The sequence below is a fragment of the Phaenicophaeus curvirostris genome, chromosome Z (genome assembly GCF_032191515.1).
Source record: "Phaenicophaeus curvirostris isolate KB17595 chromosome Z, BPBGC_Pcur_1.0, whole genome shotgun sequence".
In the NCBI taxonomy this organism is placed as follows: Eukaryota; Metazoa; Chordata; class Aves; order Cuculiformes; family Cuculidae; genus Phaenicophaeus; species Phaenicophaeus curvirostris.
The window spans coordinates 37,649,782-37,674,376 of record NC_091431.1 but is presented as its reverse complement, the minus strand read 5'-3'; the positions used below and the strand labels follow the sequence as shown (position 1 = coordinate 37,674,376).

Below are 24,595 nucleotides of genomic sequence, written 5' to 3'. Positions count from 1 at the left end.
AGACAATTTTTCTCAGCTAAAAACTCTCATAGTTTTATATTTATCTGCTTAAAATAAGCTCTCAATATACCTGGGAATAAAATCCAAATATGCTGTAAAGTATAATACAAAAGATGGGAGGTTATTTCATGAGCTCCAGTAAGTCATCAGAAACAAGATATTATGTTAAAGACAAAAGGACAAAATTCAGTACAGCATCCAGGCAGGTTCCCATGCAGTATCTCATTTCTTCTTAATAGAAAGAAGCGTATATTGCCCCATTGCCGATTCCCATTTCCCCAAATATATGCATACTCTGATACTTTGAGAGGAAGGGAGATGGCCTAAATCTGCCATTGATAGAACAGCCAAAAGAAATAAAGTTGAAAAGAAGAAATATTTTTATTTATGTGTATATATATATAACTAAATATCAAAAATATATATGACTACACTGAAAGATCACAAATCAGCTGACAGCATAACTTGAAGAAGTGGAGCATGAAAGATCATGACCCTTTTCACAGAAAAGGTCATTGGGCACTGGTAGAGGCTGCCCAGGGAGGTGGTTGAGTCACCATCCCTGGAGGTATTTAAAAGAGGGGTAGATGAGGTGCTCAAGGGCATGGTTTAGCGTTTGATAGAAATGGTTGGACTCGATGATCCTGGGGTTCTTTTCCAGCCCAGTAATTCTGTGATTTTGTGATGGCAGGCTGGATTCAGGATATCATGTCAATAACAGCTTCGTTTAATAGTAAAACATTCTTTTTTTTTCCTTTTGTTTTTATAACTTACGAAAAATTAGAATTGGGGCAATGTGATATTGCAGCTCCACGAAGACTAAAAAGTTTCAGCTCTTCTTCAGAAAGGTAACAGGCATGAGCCATCACTGTCTAAAGAAAAAGAGAATAAAAAATTTACTCAATATTGCACTTATTGTGCCTGTGATTTTTGCTGCATCACTTCTAATAGCCAAAAGGACACTTGTTGCCACCAAGGGTAACTTCTTGAATGAAGCTGTTGAAATCAACTGGGGAGAAACTCTCATTAACTTCAGCATGCCTAACACATCACTCCCTCATTTTTTCTGTTATTGTTGTGAGAAGATAGGGCACTAACTCTTGCAGTGACTAAGAGCTTCAAGGAACAAAAGCAAGATTCTCCCATTGCAATAGCACTGTAGTACCCTTATGACTTATATTTTGTAGCTACCACAGAGATTAAGTACTGTAGCTATAAGTATGTAAGATACAAGGGAAGACGTACGTGCTTTTAGCATGTTTCCTGCCATCTCTCTAAAGGTTTGCACCAGGTATATACATTTGGAATATTCTTTAATCAAAATAATATAATTTTAATGCAGCTGATTAATGCTTTTCTTTCTTGGCTCATAGCTGACTTTAAAATTAAACTCACAAGCACACACACAACACACAGACATATAGGATAGCATAATTTAATAGGACGTAAACCAGTTGTTCCAGAACAAATCTACTTAGAATTACCTCGTATGTCAAATGCCCACTCAAAGAGAAGAGCAAGAGCTCTGTTAGGTCTAGGAATCTGCTGATAAAAATTGGAACAGCACAGCAACTGTTTCCATTGAGCATCTCCTAATAGCACTGTACCCTTGCCATCTCTACTCATCAAGCTCAGAAGTATCTGAAAACATAGTGAGAGCAGCCCCATCTTAAACTAAGGACCTACTTATCGTAGCTGCTAGATCATATCTCTGCTGATCTGTAATTCTTTTAAAAAGAAGGAAATATTTCAGCCACAGCTCTGAAAAACATACTTCTAAAATGTTTTAAAAAATGATTTGGGGTCTTAGTTCCGGTGACTGGGGATCGAGGAAACATCTTTGTATTTTATGTTTGTATTTAATAGAACACTTGCAATACAACCAGTGGCCTAGTGCCAAAAAGCACTGGTAACCTTGATTTTCAGTGACTATTTTCAGCACAGTGCATATAAAATTCTGATAGAATTAAGACTTATGTTTTTGTAGCACTAATATTCCCTTTAGTATCCTGACACAACAAATCAGCTGTGCAAAAGCAAGAAAAGTTAGTACTGTGTACATACTTAAATAGTCTATATTGATTTCTGAAGTAAAAGGAACTGCAAATATGCAATTTACAGGGGTACATTTTCAAAGATAGAGATGGGAATTCAACAGCTAATTCCCAAGGAGTTCCCAGCTGCCTTTTCTGCCTCTGGAAATTCTTTCCTAAAATTTTATATCAATTTTAGTGATGGTTAAGCACTCTGACTTTAGTTAGGTTGTTCATATTCACACTTGCATGGGCAAGAGTGCACCTAATAAGGTTTGCCCTGGCTCTCCAACCTGTATTTAGTGTGGGCTGGTATCAGATCTGCTTACACTTATGCCACCAGCATAAAGCTTTGAAGAATTTTAACTCTTCAGGCCACTGTACCTCTCAATACTTTGTAAAATCAGGTAATGACGTGAGAGTGCTTTTGGATAGCTGGAACAGTGAAGTGTACTTGTCTGTATGTGAGGTTCACACAGAGAACAGAATAGAACAAGATTTTTTCTATAGGAAACTGTCAAAAAATGAAGTTGGCCCTACCATAACACCACAGAAATAATCTTCAGGCAGAACCAGTGCGCAATAACACTGTAAGAAGAACTTGGCACTGCCCAAGAATTATGAGTTCCTACAATACCAGCTCTAATTAGCCTCTGTCTGACTCTACTGCTCCAATTCTCTTTGGAGCTCTCAGAAAATGGATGAGGGAGCATGAAATATCTCTACTGTTAATCTCCCCTAATATGCTCAGGAAAAGTATGGTTTTGACTAAAGTTCCAGTACCTTGATGGACACCTATGCAACAAAGAACATAAAACTAATTTGCTTTACCCCAAATGTCATTGACCTTGATAAAACAGTACAAACACTTCAGGTGACTGTAGTTAACTATCATATACTCTACATGGATAAATCTAAACTATGCTACAGATTTTTTTTTATCCAGCTACCTTGCTGGTAAGCAGCTTATTTTTATCATACAATTCAGTGTAATTCTGGTAGGCAGGAAACATGTTCTCCACAAGTTTGAGTTCTTCTTCATTCTCACTTACGTGACTCTGCAATAAAAAAATATATAGCAGTGAGTGCTTTGACTGGAATTAAACCTTACATTACAACCTTCCTGAGCAAGCTACTGGTGCTAAACGTATAATGACAGAAACATGTATTTGTTTCCCTTTTCATTAGAGAGATTCCTGGGACCCAAAAGAGAAGAATCATTTCTTCCTTTAGAAGTGACAGGAGATGTTGTGCCTGGGTAGTTCATCTCAGTAGTCTGGTGACATAACAGTCCACTTGGAATTTGGTAGATGTTAAAATAAAACAAATGACTGTGAGGTAGAAGAGAGAATCACCCAAACAGAAAGTGGATCAGAGCAGCACATAGGTGTCTGGTCCATGTATCTTCAGATGGGCTGATTAAGGTCTGGTCTCAGATAAAAATCTGATCCTTCTGTACTCCCACTGGAGCACATATTTTCAGAACATCCACTTTGTAGTGACAAAAAAAGTCCTAATGTAGGATAGCTTTAAAATAATATATGCTTGGAACTTTTTCACACACAGAAGCTTTATCATACTGATGTTAACCATGTCAAATAAGATATAAAGATAAGTAATAATTTTATCTGCTGAAATCCACTCTACAGAGACATCAGAAGGCTTAGAGACAGTCATAACAATTTTGTACTAGGGAGAGCAGCCTTCAGCAACTGAAGGATTGCTCTTACCTACAATACTGGATGCCGGTCTCCTAGTGACTGTGCATGTGCTAGGGCTTGCTGAATTGTGCATCCTTCCAGCTACGAGCCTTCTCATTTCCTGTGTAGGTCACAGTGTTCTTGCAGAGCATCATTAATAATTTCAGAGGAATTTAAAGGATGCAGTCCAAGGTAAATATGTAGTTTAAGTGTTTTGTTGAAATTATGAGAAGTCCCTGGTCTGTATCCTATCTATCCAAACTATTTGAATTGTATACAGAGCTCTTAGAGCTTACCTGCACATGAAGGTCACGAGCCTGTGCCAAATCGCCAAGTGCACACAGCAAATCCTCTGTGCAGGAAGGGCCAAAGCGAGGGGTTATTACAGGCTGTACCCTTGGATACTGAAAACATTAAAAAGACATGCTTGGGAATCTACATTTTACATGTCAATAACCATAATTAAGACAAGCTTTTACACAGCAACTACGTTTTGTCTCCAAGGCTTAGTGCTTACTGTATCCTTGCCAACTCAAATAAAACTGCATAGTAGTTTCCTAATTTTTATTAGAAATTTGATCACAGAAATAGAGTATCAAAGTTTTTCCCTGAAAACAGTTTTAATGAACCTTAAAGAAGTAATTTTCATTAGAACTCTTTCATCAAGTCACCGAGATTTTACCACACTCCACATATGCATTTCATATTTGTTTGCAGTCCAGTAAGCATTATGAAAAATAAGTCAGATGAATGAGCAGACATTTTTCTGAGTTCTGCTTCTGTGAATATCAAACATGTAATGATGCAAAACTGCAGAGTCCGCTGTGCTCTGGCTCCGTGAAACTGAATTTACACAGCTACAACTCCATTACTCAACAACTGATTGATGATAACTCAGATTTATGATAACTGCCTGCTATGTAGAAAGATGCATATTGATTTGTCACGCAGTTTGCCAGTAGGATTTCATATATTCACACACCATCTTCTGAATACAGAAGGGAATACAAAGAAGAAATCAACTTACTTTCTTTTCCAGTAGTTCTTTAACAAATCTGAAAAATATTAGACAAAAAAACTGTTATAAGTTTGTCATGTGTGTTATAAACTATGAAAAATAAAGAAAATATTTACTTAGACCCTATTAAGCTTTTCAGACATAGGTTAAGTTTTTACAGAAAGCTGTGCCAGATTTTCTGATTAAATAAAAAGAAGCAACACAATGAAATCAGGACAGTTACACCCAATTATGCTCCCTGTGAATTTGATCCTGAATATTCAGAATTTCTCTCATTTGCAATAATTAACATTGGCATGTGGTAATTACTCTGAGTTCTCACTGAAAACCAAACACATGTTATATTAAATTAATTGAAAACATAATTATAACTTACAGCTGTAACATCAGAGAAAAAAACCCACTTATATTAATCTGGCCATGAATTTAAATTACAGCTTTAAATATAGCCTATTATTTAAAATCCTATTTTTAAGAGATGCTGCAGAATTTCATACCTCACTTACAGTAGTTGCATATGTCCTCATTCACTTAAAATTTTCTGGAAATGCTCCTATTAATGTTAGTGTATAGATTATCTATATATAGATTATCTACCTTATGGAAAATACAGTATAGATTTACTTAGTTTCATAAACAAAAGAAGCTGCCTCAGGGGCTTCTACAAAAAAACCCAAGCAGTCAACACGGCTTATACAGATGCATACATAAAACTTTCTCTCACTTTGCAGGGAAGAAATTCTTTGAAAACTCATATCCACAGTTTATGCAAATAATTTCCAAAAGCTAGTCTGAGATGGATTATGGACAGGATATCTGCAAATTATTGTCATAGTTTCTATTCAGAAAAAACTATAATTTTGGTCACAACATCGAATAAAATTTCTCAAATGTCTTCAGATGGAAAAGAGAATAATGCTAGAGGCTGCATTCACAACACTGAAGCTGGTACTGGATAAACATCTGGAAGCAAGAGACCTAAGCTAAACTTCTGCAATGACCAAAGCAGTTTGATCCCACCATTGTCTGTGAGAACCAAAATGCAATGCGAATTAGGTATCATCTGTCTGTCTCTCCTCTACAGAGACACCTGATAATAATAATTAATTAAATATTCACTGGAGCCAAAGCTGTAATGCAAATATAATTTTCAGGTGATAATCCAAAACCTCCAGGTGGTCGTCTTCATTCTTTTTCATATTCTCTGAAAAGCATCAACACTGTTGCAAAACTGAAATACTTTTCTCACAATACCCTACACTTTGTGGGCACTTTGCTGGCTTCCGTACGTCTCCACGAGGGAAGAAATTCAGGTTCAAACCAGTGTTTTCTGTAGCAGAAAAACAGATTTGAACATGGTTCCTCCTCTTCTCAAGTGACTACAACTATTAGGAACATATACAACATACTAGATCTCAGATCCCTTACATTTTATTCAACTGTCTTTGCAGGAGAAGGGTAGATTCAAATTCTTGACTTGCACTTATGTCTAATATGTGAAGCACTTGGAACTGCATATTACTTCCATGCACACAATATAAATGCTTCCACAGGTTAACTGTAAAGAACTGGAATCAGTGTAACTCATTATCTGACAGTGTGACAGATCCCATTTCTTAAATTCTGCCCTGTTAGGTTGCCTCTTTAAGAAAGAGTTTTCTCATTCTCCTGCAATTGTGTTGCTGCAGTTCAGGCCTGATGAGATAAGGACTCCTGATCTGTGCTGACAAGCACACAGCTCTCCTCTCTGGATGGCTCTGGAGTACTTGTGGCACACTCTCATCCAAAGCTGAGAAACATTAGTTCTTAACACAAGTACATGAGAATGGAGTTGGAGGCACAAGATATATATTTAAAAGAAAGCTATTTAGATAATTTTAAACTTTAAAAAACATCAGTACCACAAGTTCAGCCACTTTTTCAGGCCTATAAAGCAGGACTCATGCTAAATTATGAAAAGGAACACAAAGGAAAATAAATGTCATGGAATCATATAATCATAGAATAACCAGGTTGGAAGAGACCCACTGGATCATCGAGTCCAACCATACCTATCAAACACTAAACCATGCCCCTTAGCACCTCGTCCACCCGTCCCTTAAACACCTCCAGGGAAGGTGACTCAACCACCTCCCTGGGCAGCCTGTTCCAGCGCCCAATGACATTTTCTGTGACAATTTTTTTCCTAATGTCCGGCCTAAATCTCCCCTGGTGGAGCGTGAGGCCATTCCCTCTTGTCCTGTCCCCAGTCACTTGGGAGAAGAGGCCAGCACCCTCCTCGCAGAGAGGGTCGCAGGGAGGATCCAGGGAACTACAGGGCTGTCACTCTGACCTCAGTGCCAGGGAAAATCATGGAACAGGTGATTTTGAGTGCTACCATGAAGCACATGCAAGAGAACGAGGTGATCAGGCCCAGTCAACACAGGCTCACAAAAGGCAGCTCTTGCCAAACTAACCTGATCGCCTTCTATGACAAAGTGACTCGGCTGCTGGATGAGGGAAAGGCTGTGGATGTGGTCTTCTTGAATTTCAGTAAAGCCTTTGACACAGTTTCTCACAGCATTCTGCTTGAGAAACTGTCAGCCTCTGGCCTGGACAGGCGCACACTCTCCTGGGTGGAAAACTGGTTGGATGGCCGGGCCCAGAGAGTGGTGGGAAATGGTGTGAAATCCAGCTGGAGGCCAGGGACAAGTGAGGTTCCCCAGGGCTCAGTGCTGGGTCCAGCCCTGTTCCATGTCTTTATCAATGACCTGGATGAAGGCATTGAGTGCACCCTTAGCAAGTTTGCGGACAACACTAAGCTGGGTGGAAGTGTTTATCTGCTGGAGGGTAGGGAGGCTCCGCAAAGGGATCTGAACGGGCCGGACCACTGGGCTGAGTCCAATGGCATGAGGTTTAACAAGGGCCAAATGCCGGGTCCTGCACTTGGGGCACAACAACCCTGTGCAGTGCTACAGACTAGGAGAAGTCTGTCTAGAAAGCTGCCTGGAGGAGAGGGACCTGGGGGTGTTGGTTGACAACCGACTGAACATGAGCCAGCAGTGTGCCCAGGTGGCCAAGAAGGCCAATGGCATCTTAGCTTGGATCAGAAACGGCGTGACCAGCAGGTCCAGGGAGGTTATTCTCCCTCCGTACTCGGCACTGGTGAGACCGCTCCTCGAATCCTGTGTTCAGTTCTGGGCCCCTCACCACAAGAAGGATGTTGAGGCTCTGGATTGTGTCCAGAGAAGAGCAACAAAGCTGGTGAGGCGGCTGGAGAACGGGTCTTACAAGGACTGGCTGAGAGAGCTGGGGTTGTTTAGCCTGGAGAAGAGGAGGCTGAGGGGAGACCTCATTGCTCTCTACAACTACCTGAAAGGAGGTTGTAGAGAGGAGGGTGCTGGCCTCTTCTCCCAAGTGACAGGGGACAGGACAAGAGGGAATGGCCTCAAGCTCTGCCAGGGGAGGTTTAGGCTGGACATTAGGAAAAAATTTTTCACGGAAAGGGTCACTGGGCCCTGGAACAGGCTGCCCAGGGAGGTGGTTGAGTCACCTTCCCTGGAGGTGTTTAAGGCACGGGTGGACGAGGTGCTAAGGGGCATGGTTTAGTGATTGATGGGAATGGTTGGACTCGATGATCCAGTGGGTCTCTTCCAACCTGGTTATTCTATGATTCTATGATCAGCCAGCCTCCAGTCCAGGGGAACTTCCCCAGTCTTCCAGGACTGTTGGAAGATGATGGAAAGGGGTTTGGCCAGCACATCCGCCAGCTCCTTCAATACCCTAGGGTGAATCCCATCTGGCCTCATAGACTTGTGGGTGTCTAGTCGGGCTAGCAAGGCTCTGACCACCTCCTCCTGGATCATGGGAGCCTCATTTTGCTCCTCTAGCTCCTGGGTTTGTACACAGACAGAACAACTTTCTTTACAATTAAAGACTGAGGCAAAGAAGGCATTAAGTACCTCAGCCTTTTCCTCATCCCCTATCACTGTTGTTCCTACTGCGTCCAATAGGGACTGTATGGTCTCCCTAGTCCTCCTTTTATTATTTATATATTTATAGAAGGATTTTTTGTTATCTTTCACAGACTTTGCCAATCTGATTTCTAGCTGAGCCTTAGCCCTTCTGATTTTTTCTCTACACAATCTCACTTCCCTCCTGTAGTCCACCCAAGAGGCCTGTCCCCTCTTCCAGAGCCCATAAACATTTCTCTTCTTCTTGATATCACTCAAGATCTCTCTGTTCAACCAAGCTGGTTTTCTCCCCTGACAGCATTTTTTCTGGAACATGGGGATGGCTTTCTCCTGAGCTGCTAGGATTTCCTTTTTGAAGAGCTCCCAGCCCTCATGGGCTCCCTTGCCCTTGAGTACTGTCTCCCATGAGACTTTGCCAACCAGCCTTCTGAAGAGTTCAAAGTCTGCCCTCTGGAAATTTAATGCTACTGTCCTACTAACCACCCTCTTCACTCCACCTGGAACAGAAAACCCTATCATCTCATGATCACTTTGTCCTAGGCGTCCACCTACTGCCACATCCCCCACAAGGCCTTCTCTGTTCATAAACAGCAAGTCCAGGAGGGCACCCTCCCTTGTTGGTTCATTCACCAGCTGTGCAAGGAAGTTGTCTTCCACGCACTCCAGGAACCTCCTAGACTGCTTCCTTTCTGCTCTATTGTACTTCCAGCAGATATCTGGAAGATTGAAGTCTCCCACAAGAACAAGAGGCATTGATCTAGAGATTAACCCCAGCTGTTTATAGAAGAGCTCATCAGCTGCTTCTCCTTGGCTGGGTGGTCTGTAACAGACTCCTATCACAAAATCTACCTTCTGGTGGGCTCCTCTGATTTTAACCCACAGGCACTCAATCTCCTCATCACCACAATCCATCTCAACAGTGCCCAAGTCCTCCCTTACAAACAGGGCTACCCCACCTCCTTTCCTGCCCTTCCTATCCCGCCTGAAGAGTTTGTACCCCACCATAGCCGCACTCCAGTTATATGAGTCGTCCCACCACATTTCTGTGATGGCAACGACATCATAGGCTCCTTGCCCTATGACAGCTTCCAGCTCTTCCTTCTTATTCCCCATGCTGTGTGCATTGGTGTAAATGCACTTCAGCTGAGCTGACGAGCCTTCAGCCCTCTTAGAGGAAACAGAGTTCATTCCCAATTGCCTGGTAACTGGAGTAGCTAGCTCCAGAGTGCCTGGGTCTCCCTTAGCACCCCCAGGTGTGTTCTCCCCCACTTTCTGTGTGGTGAGGTACTGGTGGTCCACACCAGCACACCCTCTCTGATTCACCAGTGCCCCACGTCCAGGCTCGCTCCTGTCTAGCCTGGGCTCAACCCCCTCCCCCTTCACATCTAGTTTAAAGCTCGATTTATGAGCTTAGCTAGCTTTTTAGCAAGGGCTTTAGCCCCCCTAGGAGACACATGTCCCATCCTTAGCAACAAAGCCTGGGGGTGCGTGAGCCACCCCATGATCAAAGAAGCCAAAGCCCCTTTCCTCACACCAGGCTCAGAGCCAGGCATTAATCGAATTCTTCTTCCTGACTTCCTGCTCCTCTCTATTTAGCCTTGGGATGGAGCAGAATACTATTTGTGCCCCAGAGCCCTCCATCATTTTCCCAATGGCCCTGAAGTCTTTCTTGATGGCTTTGGTCTTTCTGCTTACTAGATCATCGTTACCAGTTTGGACTACTATCAGAGGATAGCAGTCTGTCTCGTGGACCAGGGAAGGAAGTTTTCTAGGTACCTCCTTCACTGATGCCCCCAGTAAGCAGCAGACCTCTCTGTGGAGGGGGTCTGGTCTGCAAATGGGTCCCTCCGTTCCCTTTAGGAGGGAGTCCCCTACCACAATCACCCTCCTCTTCTTCTTGATGGAGGATGTTTTTATCTTTTTCTGAGGATGGTGCGGCCTAGGTAAAGATTCTAGGCTGTGGGAGCCATCATCCTCATCCTCAGGATTGGATTCCACCTGCTGCACCTGGTACTTGTTCACCAGGGGGATCTGGGGTTTTGGTGTCTGGTTGAGGGGAGCAGGTTTCCTTTGTCTGGCAGGAACTTGCTGCCATTCCCCATCTCTTGTTCCCCCAACCTTACATTTTGCAGGTGGATGGTGTTTGGACGTACCAGCTCCAGCAGGCTGCTGAGTTAGTGAGAGGGCACTGCTCCACTGGTAGTCAGTGGAGTACAAATCACTAATACTATGTATTTTAAAAATTTCTTTAAATATAAAGATTATTAGAAATCCATGACCACTTCTAACTTCTACTGGCATCCTTCTAGCATGATTTGCAAAACTAAGGTAGTGACTTCACATAAGTGCCATAAGATGTTTCAAATATCATGCTGAAAGAGCAAATACCAAGCAGTAATATAAACACTTATACAAGTAAATAAAAAGTCCTGTGAAAAAAAGCTGTATGTCTGCTTAAGCAGTCTCCAAGTATGGATGCAAAAGACATCAGGCTGACATAGCTCAGTTTTAGGTCCCCTCTGCCATGTACATTGCCTTGATCTAATTCTCTTTCATTATCTCAGCTGGGAGTTAGAGTAATTTCACTGGTGCTATACTGGAGGAGAGGAGAATCACAGCAAGTTTAAGATGAGGTATACAAAAGCTGACTCCTACAGCTTGAATAAAGCTTCGGCCTAAAGGAGGGAAGGAAATAGATCATAAGTTAATGGGGGCAAAGGAACTGATTGTTACCCCATCATCCCATGTCAGGCCACATCACCTTCACTTTCAGAGCTGTGAAGGGAAAAGGGGAGGCAGAAAACACATATTCTTTCCAAACCCTAGAGCTCTAGTTTCTCCCTTTCTTTGGAACAGCTAGAGAGAAACTGCATGGGCTGTGCAGCAACTGAGTGCAGGAGTTGACAGAATCACAAGAAACAGTACTTTCAGAAGGAAAAAAACTGTCCCTAACGAGTTTGCACCTGTAAATTCTTAGTCAGCTTCACATTCACTTTTCAGACGCATGAGAAGTCTTATTTCTAAAGGCTGTGCCATCAATTCAATCACCTTACCTTTCTGTCTCTTGGACAGAGTGAGCAGTAGTCTCTTTGTATTGTGGCACACTGTCATTCATATCCATGCAGACTTTTCCAACAAATGCTCGTTGACCAAATTTATCTGTTGAGATGCATAAGAATATAAAACTCAGAATCATAGGTTTTTGAAAAATGCTATCAAAGCGTGTACTGAGAACCAAAATAGCAAATTCCACACAAGCCAGCTTCATTCTTATGTCTTTTTCTTATCTTTAAGTTGGAACTATCCATGTGACTTCTAAGGCTAAAAAGGAAAAAGAACAAACAAGCCAACCACACTAAAATAGGAGTTCTCCTCTTCCACAGTACTACCCAACTTCATAAATGTTATAATTGAGAATTAGATTACTGTAGCCTAACCACAATCAGAATTCATAACGGTAGTACATGAGTAAGATTGATGTCAAGTAAAGGATGAGAAACACAAGCATCAAAGTATAGTAGCTTTAGCAGATAATTACCCTGATCTGAGGACGGGCACAAACATCTCAGTAAACCATCACTCCTTAAGAGAAAGGAATATGTTCCTGTCTCCTAAGTGCAGCTGGATGGAGAAAATTACCACAGGTACTTCTAGCCTCTTTCTTGAGATTTATCCATTCCAGGCCTCATAACTTATGTGTACGGCTTAAAAGGAATGTATGTAATATTAAATTCTAAGGTTTTAAACCTGTTTCTAAGTCAGATCTCTTTTTTTCTATTTTTACTATTCAAGCTGTTGAATACAATGGCTTCAAAGTTCTAGGTTTTCCTACAAAATCAGAAAGATTAGGGAATTTTTGATGGAAAATGAGATTCTTCTTAAATTATTCTGCTTTGGGAGCTGGATGAGCCTTGAGAAATCCTGCAAGAATCACAACACTTTCAAATAGAAGGCATTTGCAGTGGTGAAAAGAAGAGGGATAAGATCCTGTCGAAATTCTGGTTTTGGAGGGTGCATGGAGATTTTTCATGTCAATTCTCAACTGCAACTTCAGAATGTCAGGAAATCAATGCACTGACTGCACCTCTTGTCATTCAATCCTTTAAACCTCAAATAAGCAAAAGGTTAGAAACAGCAGACACCTGCAGCTGAAAAGCAACTCCAGCAGACCTAGTTCAAGCTCAGCCAGCAGCTGATTTGGGAAAGAAGACACTAGCAGAAACAACAGTAGGAAAGAGGCAGTTAAGTGAACAAGGGTAACTAGGGTGGATTTTTGGGACACAGTATGACAGATACAATGAATAAAGAACAACTTTATAGAAAGACAAATCCTAGCTAGTCTAAAAGTTCTAAGCTGTGTTTCCTTCAACTAACATAGTCTGTGCAATATCCTTCAAAATTCACTGCTAGTCTTACCTATAATTTCAGCAAGAAGAAGAGAAGTATCTGTGTAAATTGTTGCAAAGTAGCTAGCTGTAGTCGTGCCATTCTTTAAAGTTCGTCTCTATAAAAAAAAAAATCAGTTTCAACTGCCTGGAATAAAAAGTAGTCAAGCTGCCAAAACACAGAACAAGCAATCTGATTTCAAACTGCAAGAACATTTAGTTACTGTGAAATTGTGCAATGAAGTGGTAAAGTAAAATACAGATTTTTAATTTCATAATACCTTTTGATTATAACAATGGCTAAAGCCATAGAAATCAGTCTATATTTCCTTCACTTAAACTGAAAATAAATTCTGGAAATAAATTCAAATATTTAAAAATATAATCAAAAAGTAATTTATGTAATTTCCTAGTATTAAAAGGCTCTGCAGTTTTCTCATTGAAGCTCTGTTTAGCTCACATTAGCAAAGCAAGGCTTTTGGGAAGAAGTAGTGGTTTTCATTTGGCCACCCAAAGTGGCTGAGAAAATACCCAGGCTTTCAGGTATAAAAACCATCTGTTATGAATACTAAGTAACAAACCTCTAGGCAAAAATAATCTCAGAACAACTGCTCAGGGTCATTTATTTATTTATTTGTTTGTTTGTTTGTACCATTTGAAAGGAGAAGGTGGTTAATACCTATTCACATGACTTTTGGAGGACATAACAGTAAATGAGTGCCATTTAAAATTACACCAAGTCATGAAGAAATTTATAGCCTCACTTCATCTTGAGAATAATGCATACTATATTGATGACACAACAAAATATAGGTTTAAGTTACATTTTTGGAGTCTGGCTACAATGTAATTTGGGAATTTATTTTTATTTTATTTTCTTAATGACAGAGAAAAGGTGAGACATCCAATATAACTTTTGAGAATAGCTAGAGTTAATTATTTGACAGACATGAAGCCAAGCTCTCTCCTTTCCATACAATATTGAATAAGTTGTCTTTATGTCTTTAAGGGCTCCTAAAATGAGTCTCAAAAATAACAGCAATGTCTTTACTGACACAAACTACCTTGCCTTTCTTAGCTTTTAAAATCCAGAGTTCTCTACTTCTGGATTCCTAATATCACTGCTAAATGACATCTAAAAACATTATGTTTCCAAAACATCATCATGAAGAGCTGGTTTTCCTAAATTTGAGACATCAGAGGAGGTTCCAGCTAAAATCTCACAGATTTCACCTAACTTTTTCTTTTACCATGTAAGGAAAGTGGTTATTGGAAAGAGAATTTTAATTTGAAAACAAATACTTGTTTTCATTACAACTCCAGAAATACAAAGAAACATATGCAACAATATCTGCTCCATACAGCTTTAATCCTGTTTCTAACAGTTGAAGATAATTAACAGTCCCATCAAATACTGCAGAGCAAGTGATACAATGCAGCAGTTGCTGGTGAAGATATTTTCCTGACCTTGTCCTAGTTGAAACACATGGGGAAAGCTTAACCATTCTGTTGAAGCTCCTACAACTAACTTCCATCTCTCATTGGCAGGTTTTTTTCCAGGTGATGTTCTCAAAAATCTTTTACAGTGAGCACTTTAGCTGTGCTGATGACACCTGATCTGAATTGGTAGAGACAGTAACAGATCATTGAGGGATGCAGCTGTGAGATTACCTTTATGTTTTAAGCAGCTGAAGGCATGTGTGCTTGTAAATAGAGTTTATGGCCAAGTTGTTCCCACGTGCTTTTATTATGGCAGAAAGTTGATTTTTTTTTTTTAAATTTGTGTGGCAAGGATAGGATAACTATTTATTTCAGAGTCACTATGTTATTATTTTGACAACACGTTGTCATAGTATTAGACAAATGCAAGCAACTTACACTGGCCAAAACACTAAATCTGTTGGAAATATTTCAGCCCACACATTGAAGGATACATTTCAGTTATAGGACAGGATCAGTACTATACAACATGACCTAGCTGCTTATCTGTCATCAAGTGGAATTCTACTTTAAAGCCTTTATATTGCACAGAAACATTCTAGCTCAAACACAATCTCTGTCCTTGTGCCACAGTATCATTGACAAACTTAATCTAAAGCCCCTGCAGTGAAAGTTATCCCTGCTACAAGGACTTCAGCTGGACAAGCTTCATCTTCCTTAATTACTCCACACCTCCCCACTGCCCCAAGATGTTTTGCCTGTGCATCTTCTCTCTTTGCAGAAGACTATTTCATAGAGGGGGTTAGGGTAACAGGAGTATAATTTTTTTTTACTGTGCTTGATTATATCTGCATTGAGGTTGTCGGCAGCTGCTGGCCATATTAGCTCTGAGAGTACACTTAAACATTGCTCATTATACTCAGATATTACAAAAGAAGAAGTTCATTGTTAATCATGTGATTAAATGAACTGTTTTATCAGCAACAGCTAGTAGAGGACAATCTTGGCTGGCAATTAGAACAGTGTGGTTTTATCTGGTTTTCATTACATTAAAACATGCTTTGCTGTTTCTGAAAACATATTTCACAAATACGAATGCTGTCAAGTAGGTAAATTACATTTGCAGTACTTACAACAACTCTGGTGTACACTTCCTCTGCAAAATCACTGTCTTTGTATTTAGCTTCTGTTGGGAATGTGTAGGTAGTTAACCACTGCAAAAGAGGTAGATCTACTCTTGTACCAGTAAATGAATACTGAGGGGCATGAATGTGTGTATCAACCATTCCTGGCATGATGAATTCACTAGGGAAAGAAGAGAAAATTACAGTAGTTCAAAATCCACACATGGTTAAGTAATTTTGCTTTAACTAGAATGGTTGAGCAAAATCCACCGGAGTATAGGGAAAGTACAGATTAACCTTCCTCTTTCAGTATCAGCCTATCAACAACTACTTTACCTCTACCCATTCTCCTTTTACAGTACAAAGTAGCTGAATGGCCTTTTACACATTTATATATAGCTAAGGGAGAGAAAAACAACGTAAGAGCACGATTAATCCAATTAGCTTTAATATTTACCCTGACTAAATACCAAAAACTAAAGCCATACTGACTTCACAGTAACTAAAATTACTTCACTGTAGAATCCACCTGAAAAAGAGAATCTTTGAGCACAGGCTTGCTTCCTAGTATGGATATATTTGGAACGCCTCTAGCTGCCAGACCATTATATTTACAAAACTGTAACTTTCTATGTCCAGGCTGGATATAAAATATCCAACTTGGATATAGAATATGGATAATATATATCCATAGATACATATTATATATGTATATTATATATGTGTATATATATAATATGTGTATCTATATATATATATTCAGTCAATGAATTTCAAGGCTTAATGGAAGAACAGCCACTCTGTCTACAAATGCAGACTCTGGTGAAAAATATTCCTTCCTCAATATCTTAACATGAAAGATATTTAAAATAGAATTGTAACATTGTTTGTTTTCATGTAGTGTTCACGCAGCAACAGGGATAACTATATCAACATTACCAGGAAGTTGCTATAATAATTTTGTTTTGTGCTGGAACTTCACATAGCATTAAATCTCTCTCATTTCTCTTCCCTTTCCCCTGACTACTGAATAAGCAGTGATTTTGTCTCCTTGTAGTTCCCCGTCGTCCTGTTTTCCTGTATGCTAAAACTGCTGAAAGATCTTTCTCAATCTCATTTCCTCAGGCTATTTCAAGCAAAGAAAACATCTGATGACTAATATATTCTGTACGATTAGCCCTCAAAAAAAAAAGGTACAGATTTTTTAACAACCAAACACTAAAACGCTGCTGCAGTGCTGAATTCTAAGTCACAAATCATTTATAGTTGGGCTACTACATAAAACACACAGTAGGTACAACACAAAACTATTTTACTTCACCAGAAAGGGAGGAGATTTTGCTGGCTGAAGGAAAAAGTAAGACTTCAGCTCTAATACAGATTGAGATCCAAGGCTCTCTGTTTAGAAGATTTAAATCTTGTAATTTTATTATATTTTAGACAGTGCGTTAAAGCCCAAGCAACTGAGTTTGATAACGGCAGTGTTAGCGTTACCTCCATTTACTATGTGTAGTTTTGAGCTAGTTAGATGCAACCCACTGCTAACAAAATGGTTATAAAATGTAATCTCAAGAAAGTATATCATTTACTTCTGTAAGCACAGAAGACGTCATGTATGAAAGCTAAATATGGCATTTTTAATGTGCAATGCAAATAAACCAGCACAAATCAGCCATGGCTGTGGCTGCAATCCCAGTCCAAGGAATGCAAAAAAGCATGGACCGCCCACTCGCTAAACCTCACCCAGGATGCAGGCAGCTCTTGGATTAAGAGCTCCCACAGTGCTGAAAGGGAGTTTTGCCCACGAGATTGGATTTAATATGCTCCCTCCAAAATCTGTTCACAGAGACTCTCACTACTTCACTCAGAGTCATTATTTCACTCAGAGTGTAAATTGCATTTGCTGAAATTAATCTAAACAAAACACATACTGGTTATTCAGTTCTCTTAGGTCAGATGTTTTGAACCCCCACTTCTTAGCAAGTTTCTCTTGCTGATCTTCTTGTTCCAAAAACACAATCTAGAAGAAAGAAAACACAGTCAGATACTTTAAACCTGTATCCCACATCAGCTTTACATGAAGGCACAGTGGCTCATTTCTTAAAACAGATTTTACATACTTACCACAAAGGTGATAGGTTTGCATTGAAATACTTGTTCTTCCTGACCATTAAGCATGATTTTGAAATACCTATTCACAATCAAGTATGTAACTGCACACACTTTGTAACTTGTAAGGAAACAATTCATTCTCAAGCAATACACAGGCAGAACCACATAATACAGGCATTCCTATAATGTACACCATAATAGCAGTAGAGTCATTTGTGGTGGAGGTTTGCAACAGCCTTACAGAAATACACTTACAGTGCTCAAAAGCAGAGAGGTCAAACTAACTGCTTTGCCTAGGACTGACTGGCACCAAGCTAAGAATTTTCTAACTTTATGCTTGTGTCGTTAATGTTGGGGGCAGGGGGGAATAGTTTTTTAACTGCCTGGAAAGACAAAAGAAATTGAGGGCAAAAATATGGATAATCTTTCCATTTTCCAGTACAGACTAAAAGCATGCCTAATATCTTTGCAGTTTTGGGGTTTTTTTAAGTAAGTAATCTGGAGCCTCACCCATCCCCATTTCACTCCCAGAAAACATTGACTCTACTGCTGCTAAGTTTCTATTGCCTAGTGAGAATTTTCACACCCTTTCCATTTATTTTTAAATTCCTTGGTATTTTAATCTAAAATATGACTCATGGCAGCTGAATTCTCAACTCCTTAATTCTCTGAACTGGCAATAATAGTCTCTATGAGAAACTAGAAGTGGGGGGTCTAGGGACTACAATGTTCTCCACAGACTCCAGGCAGGATCTGGGTTCCTGCTCACTTCACAGAGTACAAGACCATGCCACCACCCAAGACAAAGACAAACCCAGGTCTCCATGAATTCTTGCTTAACTGTAGTTTCTGCCAGAAACCAGCCCATGGTCTTCTAGCTCTCAAGAGTTCATTCCTTTAAGTTCAAGAGAGTAACCTTAACTGCTACCAGCATTCTTCTGCTCCTGTGAAGATTCCCACACCGAAGGCCTGTATCACACACATGACATAAGTTTCTAAGGCAGCAATTAAAAAACATGTAAAGTCAAGATCAAATAGCTGTAGAAATACACAGGAAGGAATTCAGGATAAAGATCAAAAGGAAGAGCATTGTTTCCCAGTTATCTGCACTTTTTAAAGTGTATGAGCTTTTGCTTTTTCTATTTTTTCTATAGAGAAAAAGAAGCAAAGATTGCTAAACTGCAGGCAAGTCATTTTTGGATGCTAGTCTTTTAAATGCACATATGACTTAGATGATTGATATTGTCTTAAGAGCAGATGTTTTAAAGCTTTTGTCAGAAAAAGACCTATTAAAATCACACCACATAAATAAACATTGCACTAGCAATAATTGCAAGAGTATTGTAGTCCATTAATACTTCACATGAAGAAGCATTTCCCTCCTTCTAAACAGGAATATAGCCAGCTTAATTACCTATACATCTGCAGAGAGCTTTGAATACAGACCTACTGAAATTTCTGATGAGCAATAAAGAAAATGTCACTCAGATGCTGAAATCAAAATGGTTGCAGAATGAGGAATGTCAGAGCTGCTGAGAGAAAAAAAAAAAAGGAAAGAGGGAGTGAGAAACACCAGATGGCAAATTTGGAAAGAGGTGTTGCCATGGGAAAGAAGTGGCTATTCTATATTCTTAGGGTGCAGATAAATAAAACAAATCATGGAAGAATGAAGAAGAAAATATATTTCAAGGGAGCTGGACATATGAAATCAACGGTAAACAATCCATTATTGTTGAATGTGGCAATGGATAAATCATTAAGACATCTATAATTTTCAAACAAAATTCCCAAAAGAATGCCTTGGTCACTCAAAAGATGTTCCCCGTTGCTTTATGATGAATTTGCTCTGTCCAGCTTTCTAACACAGAGTGCTTTAAGGTCTTTGAGGTCCCAGGCTTGGACATTTCCTTGAGTATCTGCTTCAAGGTAATTGAAGGTACATTCAAGGTAACCAGCCTGGTCTGCTGGTTCTTTAAATTGTAAAGACTGATTGTAAAGAAGCAAGTCAAGGACAACAACCAGCACTTTGGGAAAAGTGTATCACAAAACCCAGAATCAACAGCTGCTAACACTAGTGCCCAAACAGTTCTGACATGTCACCCATGTTATAGGGCTAAGGGATCCCACAAGGAGAAGCTGAGACCTCTCTACCCCAGAGACTATCTCAGACCTATTTTATTCCAAGAGATGCTCAAAGCTCCTCTGTCAGTGCATAGCCAGTCCAATAAACTACGCGTCAACCCTGATGTGGTAAACTTTGAATGCCTCCAAGCACCACAGTGCAATTAACTTGGCTACTAGAAGAACAGAAAGTGAACATTACTATGTAAAGGTACACAGGAGGATTTTTTAACACAGCAGTGCCTGTGTTATTTTGTTTCTGGCTATGATATTCATAGATTAACCTGAATAAAGGTTCCATCCTTCTTCCTCCTCCCACAAGCCTCTCTCCCCTCCCTGTTGTCACAATGATTAGCTGACTTTTGCAATGACAGACATGATGCTTATTTCTTACCTATTTCCCAAAACTGGAATGTGAGGCTAGATGAGAGACAGGAGCACTTACTAGACCCAGGTCCTGAACGAACAGCCCAGCCTGCCAAGAAAGGCTAAGGAATAAACCCAAGATGGATGTTGGTGCCTTGGTAACTTCCTCCTTGCACAGCTAACACACGTCACTTGCTATCCCAGCTGGTTGAAATCAAGTGCATATGTTTGCCAGCACTTGAAAGTATTAACTCTTACTCCACAACTCTTGCTCTTTTCACACCTTCGACAGGAGCTTTTAGCTTAATACTTGCTCCGTCTACTTTATATTCTACCTAGCTAAGTTAATTACACCAATAATTCAATGATAACTCACATTTTGCACCTGTCTGTATTTTCTTTTGAGGAATACTGTTTAACAAGGCCAAATGCCGGGTCCTGCACTTGGAGCACAACAACCCTGTGCAGTGCTACAGACTAGGAGAAGTCTGTCTAGAAAGCTGCCTGGAGGAGAGGGACCTGGGCGTGTTGGTTGACAGCCGACTGAGCATAAGCCAGCAGTGTGCCCAGGTGGCCAAGAAGGCCGATGGCATCTTGGCTTGGATCAGAAACGGTGTGACCAGCAGGTCCAGGGAGGTTACTCTCCCTCCGTACTCGGCACTGGTGAGACCGCTCCTCGAATCCTGTGTTCAGTTCTGGGCCCCTCACCACAAGAAGGATGTTGAGGCTCTGGAGCGAGTCCAGAGAAGAGCAACGAAGCTGGTGAAGGGGCTGGAGAACAGGCCTTATGAGGAACGGCTGAGAGAGCTGGGGTTGTTTAGCCTGGAGAAGAGGAGGCTGAGGGGAGACCTCATTGCTCTCTACAACTACCTGAAAGGAGGTTGTAGAGAGGAGGGTGCTGGCCTCTTCTCCCAAGTGACAGGGGACAGGACAAGAGGGAATGGCCTCAAGCTCCGCCAGGGGAGGTTTAGGCTGGACATTAGGAAAAAATTTTTCACAGAAAGGGTCATTGGGCACTGGAACAGGCTGCCCAGGGAGGTGGTTGATTCACCTTCCCTGGAGGTGTTTAAGGCACGGGTGGACGAAGTGCTAAGGGGCATGGTTTAGTGTTTGATAGGAATAGTTGGACTCGATGATCCGGTGGGTCTCTTCCAACCTGGTTATTCTATGATTCTATTCTATTTGCCTTTATTCAAGATCAGCACTGCACTACTCTGCAAACCACTCAGTTAAACACAGTCTTTATTTTGTTGCTTAACGGTAATTTAAGTCTTCATATCTGACAGCACTGTTTTCCTTGCTAAAGCTTATTTTTCATCTACAGGCAAAGCTGAGGGAGTTGTTTCATCTGTGGCCTTTACCAGCCAAGTATCCCTACAGACAGCAGGGGTCTGGGCAGCAGCATTTTGTGTTTGATAGGAACAGTTGGACTCGATGATCTGGTGGGTCTCTTCCAACCTGGTTATTCTATGATTCTATGATTTCTGTGGCACTGATTATATGCTCCTGTCCCTTGGAGGATAGGCAGGGACTCACACTGGAGAACAGAACCTGGCTATTCACAAAAACTGATCTGTTCACCCTTTCAGTGACTGTGCAAAGTTTTTCCATGATGGAGTCAACAAAGTGAGGCAAATACCTATTTAGTTAAACTTAATTCTTTGGGAGCAATACTGAAACACTCTGGTGTAAATTTGGACAACAAAGGTAAGCAATTTTCTAACCACTATGTCCTTCTTGAAAAGTCAGTTCTTCTGTGATTCCAGTGGAAGTTCTGCACGACATTAAACTGTGTAATAAGCCAAAGGGTACTAAAACCCAATGTATCAGACCCTGGGGTAATAAAATGCCAAGAATTTCTATTAAAAAGAGAAGAAAATTAAAGTCCTTGTTACTGTACTCTAGTGGAAATTTTATTTTTGGACAACTTTGTTTTTCTGTTAAATATTTTATTTAAAACAACTGCATGGGAATGTGCCAGTTTATGTAAGGAAAACAATATCCAGTGAATCCTTGTTCACTAGAAGAATGGAAGAGAGTGACTGAGAGCATGAATTCCTAGGTCCAGCTTACAAAGGTAGCTGATTTTCAAGAAAATCACTTAAAGGTCCTGATTTCCTAAGGATGCTGAGCAGTGATCCTTTTCTGGAAACTGCCGTTAGAGAGAGCAGAATCTGGTGCGAGTTTCTGCCTCCCACACCTAAGTTATAGAAACCAAATCCTTTGTGCATTAAAGACTGCTGGTTTTGTTAATAGTTGACACCAACCAATACATAGTTATGTAAGTTTTTATTCCCCTCCCATACATCAAAGTACAGCTTCTCACAGACTTTGCTATGCCTTGCACCAGACTTCTCAAGAGCTCTGAGAGGTGTATCTGGAAACAGGCCTTCATGGGGCTGTATGAATATAGAAAACAAATACTGTAAGGGCTTGAAATGTGCTGTGCACAGATTTCAAGTGCTACTGAAGCATGACACACTGAAGTCTCTTATTTAGCTGCAAGAAAGAAAATTATCGGTTTTTTTAATAGGGTACTTATATATGTTGTTGAGTCTGTAAGAAATTACCAGTCCACCTACACAACATGCACTGTGAAATGGAGTGATATTGTTATGGGAATGATGCAGCTTCCCTGCCAGAATCGATCCCGCGACACCTGTTTTAAACCACTCACATGCCCAATGTCACCATTTTCAGAACTCCTTACAGGTATGTGCCACTATTTTGCTTGTGATAAAAGAAAAAAAAAAAACCTGCTCGGAAGGCTACGCATAAGTACGGGGTGGGGGGACACTGCAACTGCTCACGTTCACTACTTCGGCACTTAGAGAATGAAAAACCTGCTTGCGAAACTGAAAGAAACTGAGAGAACGCCTGGTCCGGGCGCAGAGTTGCTTTGGAAACATTCAGCACGCTTCAAAAACAGACTTGGGCTACCAGCAAACCCATGCAAGGAGCCAGCGGGCCAACCCGTTTATCCCCACCTCCTGCGAGCACGAAATCCCTTCTCTGTAGCTCTTTTCTCTTGCTCGAGTGGGAGATTTTCCCCACCTTCTCCCTACACCCCGGCGCGGGCGGCCCTGACCCGTCGCTTCCCCGGACCGGGACTCGGGACCGAGACGGGTCGCTCCTGCCGCCCCCGCACCCAGCAGCCACCCCCGCCCCCACTCACCGTCCCGCCGTCGTCCACCCCCAGCACGTGTCCGTGGAGGATCTCCATGGGCTTGGAGCGGCTGGAGTGCACGAAGGTTCCCTTGAAGACGTGGGCGAGCGGCGGGCGCTGCGGGGACCCCATGCCGGCCGGGAGCTGCCACCCAGCGAGCCGCTGCCCCTCGGAGCCTCCGGGCGCCCGCGGCGGCTTCCTGGAGCTGTCACCATCTCCCCACCCCCTGGTGACTTCTCGGGGAGTGGTTTCGGCGGAGGGAGGGCGAGAGGCCGCCCCGCTCCCCCCGCGGGGGCTGCCCCCTAGCCCCCCGCCAGCCGCCCCGCGGCAGGAGGCAGAAAAGCCTTGCCCGGTGGGTTTAGGGGTCACCACTTTCCTCCCGGGAAGTGGGGAGAGATCCCACAAGGTGTCCGAAGGTGTTTCACGGGGTGTCGTCCGACATCTGACTTCTGTAGCCAGCCTGAAGGCTGTAGCTGCTTCCAAAAGCTTCTTTTACAAAAGCTTGAGTTTGTAAGCTTACTCTGCCCCAAGCTGCCGGCAGACTGCGACACGTCGTTCTGTGCCCGGAGCGTTAGGAACTTTATTGGACTTTTTCAGAAGGACGGACCTAACTTTAAAATGTTATAAACTTTAAACGTGTGTTTTGTCATGGCAGTTCCTGCTTTGCTTCACCTGTGCTGTTGCACTCAATGCACCGAGAATTATCTCTTGGACCGTCTCCTTAGCCCTTGGCCCCTGCGCTGCGTGTTAGTAGGTTATAGGGAATAGAACATAGATGCCGGCTGAGGGACCAGAACAGCTGGAAGCAGACAGCCGAGTGCCTCATTCGGTGGAGGTACTCTACAGAAGAACAGCCTCAGGAAAATTAAAGGCACAGAAAAATAAATTTTGTTAACCCAGGGAAATCACACTTTCAGAACCAGATTATGCTCCAACAACCTAAGTCAATGCATATCATGAACATGTGCTAAGAGGGTCACCTTTGAGGGTACTGGAATAAGACTTCATGGTGTCAGAACGATGTACACTAATAATAATACCATGAGTGTCCTCCGGATTCCTGAAGACACCTTTCTTCTTCAAGTTATCAAGTGATGAATGAACTTTGCACCGTGGGCAGTGACACTGTTATTCTTATAGCTGGACTGGGAAGTTTGTTGTTACATAGTTATCATTA

The 24,595-nt window shown here is 41.4% G+C and overlaps 1 protein-coding gene across 1 annotated transcript in view; it reads right to left on the bottom strand.

The window, feature by feature from the left end:
- Positions 1 to 23,565, bottom strand: part of LOC138733548 (guanine deaminase-like) — a 33,665-nt gene extending 10,100 nt beyond the window's left edge. The window contains exons 1-9 of the mRNA XM_069880824.1: positions 23,428 to 23,565; positions 17,585 to 17,673; positions 15,663 to 15,834; positions 13,121 to 13,208; positions 11,758 to 11,863; positions 4,761 to 4,788; positions 4,030 to 4,137; positions 2,984 to 3,091; positions 775 to 872 (exon numbers count right to left, since the gene is read on the bottom strand). Coding sequence (XP_069736925.1) covers positions 775 to 872; positions 2,984 to 3,091; positions 4,030 to 4,137; positions 4,761 to 4,788; positions 11,758 to 11,863; positions 13,121 to 13,208; positions 15,663 to 15,834; positions 17,585 to 17,673; positions 23,428 to 23,550 — 920 coding nt within the window. The 5' untranslated portion in view covers positions 23,551 to 23,565. The remainder of the gene's footprint in view (positions 1 to 774; positions 873 to 2,983; positions 3,092 to 4,029; positions 4,138 to 4,760; positions 4,789 to 11,757; positions 11,864 to 13,120; positions 13,209 to 15,662; positions 15,835 to 17,584; positions 17,674 to 23,427) is intronic.
- Between the last annotated feature and the right edge of the window lie 1,030 nt (positions 23,566 to 24,595).